This window comes from Suricata suricatta, chromosome 8, assembly GCF_006229205.1.
Source record: "Suricata suricatta isolate VVHF042 chromosome 8, meerkat_22Aug2017_6uvM2_HiC, whole genome shotgun sequence".
Classification (NCBI taxonomy): domain Eukaryota; kingdom Metazoa; phylum Chordata; class Mammalia; order Carnivora; family Herpestidae; genus Suricata; species Suricata suricatta.
In genome coordinates this window covers 429162-436502 of record NC_043707.1, presented here as the reverse complement: position 1 = coordinate 436502, position 7341 = coordinate 429162, and the positions used below count along the sequence as shown (strand labels likewise).

The window sequence follows — 7341 nt, the reverse complement described above, 5'->3', positions numbered from 1 at the left end:
TAGCGCCCGGCCGGGGCCCCGCGGCTACGGCGCGCCCGGGGCGCACGCGGAGCTGTGAATCGCGCGCACGGACTACCGCTCCCACAGGGCCGCGCGGCGCCGCCGCCAGAACGGAAGCTCGGGGCGGTACCCGGTGCGCAACGCAGGCCGGGAGTTGTAGTCCTCGGGTGTTGGCCAACACCCTGGAGCTCCCTCCAGGGGCTTGCCGACTTCCCGGGCCTCCCCGTCAGCCAGCACGGCTGGAAACTGCTGAGCCCGGTGCCACGCGGGGCGCTGCGTGTCGGATCTGGCTCGGAGTGGCGGAAAGAATCCTCCCAGGTGAGGACTGAGACTACTGCTCCCCCAATGCCCTGCGCTGGAGGAAGGGGCGGGACTTCCCCACTGCCCCAGTCTCTGAGCTTCCAGCTATGCGTTGCAGGCCCAGGTGTGGTGCTCTGGCTGCTTACCTGGCTGTCTGGACGAGCACCCGACTAGGCCCTGGCCCTTGCGTCTCCATGGGGCCCGCAGACCTCCGTGGCGTCTTTCCAGGGTCTCCTCAGTCCCCTTACCTCCCGCCTCCCAACCGTCGTAAAATCTCTTTGCAACTTGTCTGCTACCGCGGGTCCTCTCAAGGCTTTGTGGTCAAAAGCTCTGGTTTTGGTGGGACCGACTTGGGTGGAGAAACGGCCTGGGCACTTACAGTTTGACTTGGCCACGTTACTTCTTGAGCCTCGGTTTCCTTCTCGGTGAAGGGGGACGACCTGAGATACCATCCACGGCGCGCTCAGCCCCGCGCCTGGGAGGAAGACCACTAAACCTGGGAAGCCGGTGGTGTTGGCGCGGGGGCCTCGGACCAGAGCCGCCCCCTCCCCGCCCCCCCCCCCCCATTCACAAAAGGGCTTCCTAGGTCCAGTCTCTCCCGTTAAGTTCTCTTTGGGCAGCTTGAGGGCATTCAACCAGCAGTCACGAGACTGGAGGCCCCTCTGCCGCCTCCATGTTTTGGGGGCAGCAGGACCCGCAGGAAAGCTGTTCATCAGATGCGGCCAAAGCACAGGGAGGCGGTAGAGGGGGTTGCTAGGATCCTCAGGGCAGAGCCCTAAAGACTGGTGTTCAGGGGGCACCTAGGGAGCCTGAGGCGGCACTGGCCATTCAGGAGACAGAAACCAGGCATGTCAGCTAAGAGATTCAGGGAGAGTACTCGGTTATGGCTCAATTCTGCCTCCAGACTCCAGAGTAGAGTTGGGTTTTGCTTTGTTCTTTAACTCTGTTTTGAGAGAGACACAGCTTGAGCAGGGGAGAGAGAGAATCCCAAGCAGGATCTGCACAGTCACTGAGGGGCCCAGTGTGGGGCTTGAGCTCACAAACCATGGGATCATGGCCTGGACCGAAATCAAGAGCTGGATGCTTAGCAGACTGAGCCACCCAGGTGCCCCAAGATGGAGCAGAACGCAAGTGGAAGGTTGGGCCGCGTTTGTTCCAGTACCCCGAAAACCTGCGCTAACCGCAGGACGACCTACATACAGGGTTCAGTGTACTCAGTAGACCAAGCCCCCGGAAAACCTCGGACTCCAGATGCAGCCGCGATGGAGCCGCTTCCTGAGTTCTCTAAGCGGCGAGCTTGCGGGGGACTTGCCAGTCCCTAGCTTCCTCATCTCTTAGCGACAACATGCAGCCTCTGACCCTGTGTGGCCATGGAATCCAGAAGAGAGTCGAGGGCCAACTCCACAGGCCCCCTTCCCTCCCCTGCCCCTTCCAAAGGACACAGCCTGGGGTGGCAGTGTTCGCCGGGTATCCACAGCTGTGTGACCTCCAGGAGAAGCTCACTGCAGTTTTTCAGAGCCGGGACCTGCACAGGGAGGGTGAGGAGAGAGTACAGGGAGAGAGTAGGAGATTCCTGCCCTTCCCAGGAAGGGGCCAGGGCCTGTTGTCAAGGGGGAGAAGGCCCAGTCACCACAAGCAGACCTGAGGAGTTTTCTGGACTCTGGAGTAGCTCCGTGTCCGAGGGGAAGGAGCTGGAGAAGGGGTGGAAGGGCCCAATGCAGAGAGACCTGGGTACTGGCGGGAGGCATTGTCTCAAGCATCCCTGTGCAGATCCCACGTGTGCCCATGTTCTTGGCTTTGGGACACAGCAGTAAACAAGACACCCAAAGACCTTCATGGAGTGGAGATTCTAGCGGGCTTTGGACACAGCGACCAGTGGTGGGACGCACATGCTGGAGCAGAGGCCAGCTGGTGGGTCAAGCATGGGTCGTCAGTCTGTGTGCTGGGAGATGTGTGACCTGTGCTCTGCCTGATTTTACATAATGACCTGTCTGCTTTGCGAACCCCACGTGCCTGGCTTAAATCGGAAAACAGATGTCCATACAAGTAAAAAGTGAGAGCCCCGGGGCACCTGGGTGGCTCAACAGGTTAAGCATCTGACTCTTTGATTTCAGCTCAGGTCATGATCTCACGGTTTGTGAGTTTCAGCCCCATGTCAGACTCTGTGCTGATAGTGTGGAGCCTGCTTAGGATTCTCTCTCTGCCTCCCTCTCTCTGCCCCTCCCCTGCTCGTGCTTTTTCTCTCTTTCTCAAAATAAAAACATGGGAAAAAAAAAAAAACAGGCTGGAAGCTCAGAAAGGAGGAGGCTTTCTCATAGTGCCCTGTCAGGGTTAGAGCCTGCTTGAAATCGTCTCTCCCATCTGTCTGCCCCTACCCCCATGTGCACCTGCACTCTCAAATAAACTTAAAAAAAAAAAAGGAAGGGCCCTTCCCTGGCCCTCCATCTCCTGGCCTTGGAACCGCCAGGTGGAGGCGCCGGCACTGGGAAAGCCGAGGTGGGAGCTAACACGGGCACCCTGCCTTCAGCGTGGACAGGCTGGAGCAGGGCCGAGCTCGGGAGCTGGGCAGGGCTCCAAGGACAGTCGGAGGAACCAAGACGGCCAGGCACCCACCTGCCAGTAGGCCTCTTCCTTGCTTTGTGCTCCTCCACCATGCAGTCCCCTCCCAACATGAGCTGACTTGAGACAGGATCAGCCTTGGTTCGTGGCCCAGTGGCTTAAGGTTATGCGGGAGGGAGGCAGTCCCTTCCTGGGTGGCAGTGGCTGCTGCTGTTTCCATTCACAGGGATTTCCACCAGGTGTTCTCCGGCCCCCACGCTTTCCCAATGGATAATGGCCTCCCCATTAGGCTGGGGGCCCTGGGAGGGCCGGGGCAGGGATCACAGCGTCAGCTGCTGCCGGTCCGCCTGTGGGGGGCTGGGCACAATCCCACCAATGGGCTTGGTGCCCAGAGTGTTGGGACTGCCTTTCAGGGGAACTATCCCCTCAGAACACCAGGAGCAGTGGGGGGGCCTGGCGCTTCACACTCTCCAGACCCCAGCAAACTAGTAGGGGAGGTGGCTCTGGGCAGGAATTCAGCTTTGGACATGTCCACACCCCAAGATCCCCCCCGCCCCCTCCTCACTGCCACCCCGCACAGGATCCAGGGCTCCCAGCCCTGACCCTGGCGCAGCCCCAGCTGGGGAGGAGGCGCACTCAGCACAGGCCAGGCCGTGTGCCCTCCACCACCGCCCTCAGGTCGCCGGCCCCGCGGGCCAGCACACCTGCGTTCAAGGCCCTTCAGTGCCTTGCTGGGTGGTTGGGGACGGGGTCTTTGGTCTTCGCGGGCCTGCTTTTCTGTTTTGTGACTGGCGTCAGATAGCTTCGTGTGAGGGAGGTGGTAAATGCACGGTTTGCCACCCCCGTGGATGCCTGGGCTGGGGAACCGAGTTTGGGGATTTTGGCTAACAACTCTCACTTCAAATTAGATTTAGTCATGTCTTCATAGAAAGTTCTCACTGTCCTCCCTGACTACGGTGGTACCTGAGCTCTCCTCCGCAGCCTGGCCACCCAGCCCAACCTTCCTGATCTTTGAGCCAAATCCTGTTGGGACCTGTGCTTTCAGTTTGGGTACACTACGTGACCCCCCCCCCCCCCCCCCCCCCCCCCCCCCCCCCCGCCTCCGGCCTGTTCTTTATCTGGTTACATGTCCCGTGGGGACATCGACCAGCCCCAGATCTGCGGTGCAACCCCTCGGCCCAGCTTACACTTGGGCTGTGTCCTACCATGAACACCTGTGGCCCCCAAAGGCCTGTCCCATGGCCCGGGCCCAGGAGGGCCTCTTGGCTGAGCTCCCCTAGGGGTCCAGATTGGAGGTGCAACCCTGGAGCCTCCAGGAAGGGTCAGCTTGACCAGAAGGTCTCCTGCTGTCAGAGCTCATGTGGCGCCAAGCCTCCAACCCCTGAACACGTTGGGGGACCAGGCGAGGCCCAGGGCACCCCCACCCAGCCCTCAGACCCCACCAAGGAAGAAGCCGGCCTCTGTGGGTACAGACAGCTTTAATTCGGTGAGACCGTCCTGGCCTTGCCCTCTAATACCCGGGTCACCACTGCTCTGCCTGAAGAATCTTTCTCAGGGTCACTGTCAAGGACACGCCCGGTGTGCATGAAACATCTCCCTGCAACTCATGTTTACAGCCACGGTACCGCTGGGTGATGGACAGAAACAGACCCAAGTCTGTGCCACGGGGCGGGGCTGGGCGAGGAAAGCAGAGTTCCAGTATTTATTATCATACATATATATATATTTCATGTGTATACACAGATAGTTTTCTCTCTTGGAAGTATTAAAAAATTGATCAACCTTCAATCTATAAAAAATACCTACTCTACATGATAGAAAAATCTCTCCTCCAAGTTTACACTGATTTACACCCAAGGCTTTCCCCAAAATGTACAATACGAGGCAATGTCTTAAATCTTAGTGTAGAAGGTGGGCCACAGGGAGGACGGAGGGACGCAGAGCCACACACACACACACACACACACACACGCACACACGGACACACGCCCTCACATACGCACTTGCACACAGCAGTGGCCAGTCTGTGTGTGGGGTCTTGACCCACGTGGAGCACCCAGAGGCTCCTGGCCAGTGCTCAGGCGCAGGGTGGGGCAGGCCCAGCAGCCCCCATGGTGGTGCACTGCCTGGCGCTGGTGGCACAGAGCCAGGCAATGGCTTCCTTAAAAGGACCCACGAGCTGCTGGCAGGGCCTTCCTCTCTGCTCTTGAGCTGTGGACTTCGAGAAGCCGTACCGCCCAGCTTCCTCCAAAATGCAGCTCGGGGAAGGTGGCCACTTCAACGACTTCCAACTCCCAGAGGAAACGTGGTGCCAGACATTTGGACTCTGGCCCGGGAAAGTGGGACCTCACCCAGGGCAGCCGAGACCTGCCCAGGCAGGGGAGGACTCCAGGAGAGGGGGAGCCACACCCACGGGGAAGCAGTGTGTCACCACGACGCTGCCCGTACCCGGAGTCAGAGGGGCCGTGAGACCCACCCCGTGCACAGAGCATGCTCCGCTCCACGTGCTGGGACTCTCAAGTCCTGAGTCTGGAGTGGAGGCTCAGCCCCAGCCCCGTGACTGCAGCAAGGGTCTGGCCATGGGGACAGCTGCGTGGCCGGCTGCAGAGCCCTGGGTCTGAAGCTGGACGGTGGCACCCTCTCTGGATGGGTGACTGGGCCAAGCAGCTCCAGAGACAAGCCCCGGGGAAGCCGGGGTCCTGCAACTCCCGGCCAGAGCCCGATGCGCACCACCTCGCCCGGCTGACCTGCCCACACCACCACATCTGGCGAGAGGGTCCTGGGGCCTCTGTGCCGTCCAGGTGAGGGCACCTGAGCAGATGCAGATGGCAGCGTCCCGGTGCGGGGGACGCGGTGGGGACGTGTCCTTCCTTTCTTCCCTGACAGGCAGGGCAGCAGAGAGGTCTGCCACGTGGGCAGGGGCTCACAGAGGGGCTCGCCGAGCCCGAGCCGTGCTCCCGCATCCCTGCAGAGAGCAGGCCTGGAGCCGCCCTCTCCCGCGTGGGCTCCGGCCTGATCTCCTGCTCCTCTGCCCTCTGTGGACCCTTCTGTGCGCCCCAGCCCAGCTGCTGGTCTCGGACGTGTGTGCGCCGTGACATCTCCTGGGTGCGGGTGGGGTCCCGGGCCCAGACCCCGGGCCCACCCAGCTGGGCCTTCCTGCCGCTACTTGACCTCCAGGATGGACGGGTTGGTCTCCATGATGGCCACGATGATCCGGTCGATGTAGTCCTGCAGGCGGAAGTTGATCTCCTCCTGCTTCTGAATGGCGTCCATGAGCTGCGGGAGGAGGGGTGGTCAGGGCTAGGGGGGCGCGCGGTCGGTGGCACATCCCGCGGCGGCTGGGCCTGGGTGGGCCTTACCTCGTCTCGGGAGACGGAGCTAATCTCTGCGGCCAGGGACTCTGAGAAGGACGTGGAGAAGAGGTTCTTGGCTCCCTGGATGCTCAGGTTGATGATCTGCCCGTTGAGCTCATCATTCTGCTCCTTCAGGTTACGGTTATCCTGGACGGGGGACACGACAGCGTCACTCATGAGGCAGGGACCCCCTGCGCACCCCTGGCCCCATGCTGGGCCCCTGGAAGCTTCTGCAGGGATGGCGGGGGGGGGGGGGCGGGGGTGGTGCTTGCACCTGCTTCAGCCTGCGGACCTCCTGCTCCAGCTCGCTCTCGCGGGTACGGCTGTGGTACTCCTGCAGGCCCACGCTGCTGCCCCGGCCCCTCCTCTGCTCGGCCTCCAGCTTGAAGAGCTGCAGGTGCTCCAGCTGCTTGCGCAGGTCCTCGATCAGCTGCAGGCAACCACAGGGTGAGCAGGCCTCCGGGCCCCGGGGCAGCGTGCGCCGGCACGGCCTTCAGCTTCAGAACCATCTCCAAGTGGGACGACGAGGCCCCACTTCCCAAACACCACCTCACGCGAGCGCGCGGTTACCAGCTGCAGATCTCGGAACGCGGAGGGCACAGCCGTGGGCCCCGGAGATGCAGGCCCCGCCCCTACCAGGCGCCAAGCTCACCTCCTGGGTGGCCTCCTTGTCCCTCTGGAACTGGTGCCTCTCGTGACTCAGCCGGTCCCCCAACTTCCTCCTGTTCTCCTGCTCATCAGTGAGCCGCAGGGACAGCTCTTCAATCTCGTCCAGCAACTTCTGCTTCTCCTGTGGAAGCGAGACACCCCTGCAGACATGCCTGCCGCTGCCCTGTCCACGCAGCTTTCCTGAGTTTTCCGTGCCTCTCGCGCTCAGCCCACAATGCCGTGTCTAAGCCATCCCATCACCTGAGCCTGGTGCTCCTGGGGCAGTGCTGACCCTGAGTGCCACACATGCACGTGGCCTTGGGGCATCTGCAAAGGCCACAGACACTGTTCCTCAGGGGAGGCAGGGCAGGAAGGATCTGTGCAAGAGCAGGATCTGACCCACGGCTGCCCAGCGGACTGCTCACAGGAGCCGGAGCCAGAGCCCATGTGGTCTGAGATGTTCTGGGGGGGGGGGGGGGGG

At 61.6% G+C, this 7341-nt stretch overlaps 1 protein-coding gene across 1 annotated transcript in view; it reads right to left on the bottom strand.

Moving 5' to 3' along the window:
- Positions 1 to 4320: 4320 nt before the first annotated feature.
- RAB11FIP3 (RAB11 family interacting protein 3) overlaps positions 4321 to 7341 on the bottom strand; it is a 76802-nt gene continuing 73781 nt past the window's right edge. The window contains exons 15-18 of the mRNA XM_029948961.1: positions 6865 to 7002; positions 6487 to 6642; positions 6219 to 6359; positions 4321 to 6135 (exon numbers count right to left, since the gene is read on the bottom strand). Coding sequence (XP_029804821.1) covers positions 6022 to 6135; positions 6219 to 6359; positions 6487 to 6642; positions 6865 to 7002 — 549 coding nt within the window. The 3' untranslated portion in view covers positions 4321 to 6021. The remainder of the gene's footprint in view (positions 6136 to 6218; positions 6360 to 6486; positions 6643 to 6864; positions 7003 to 7341) is intronic.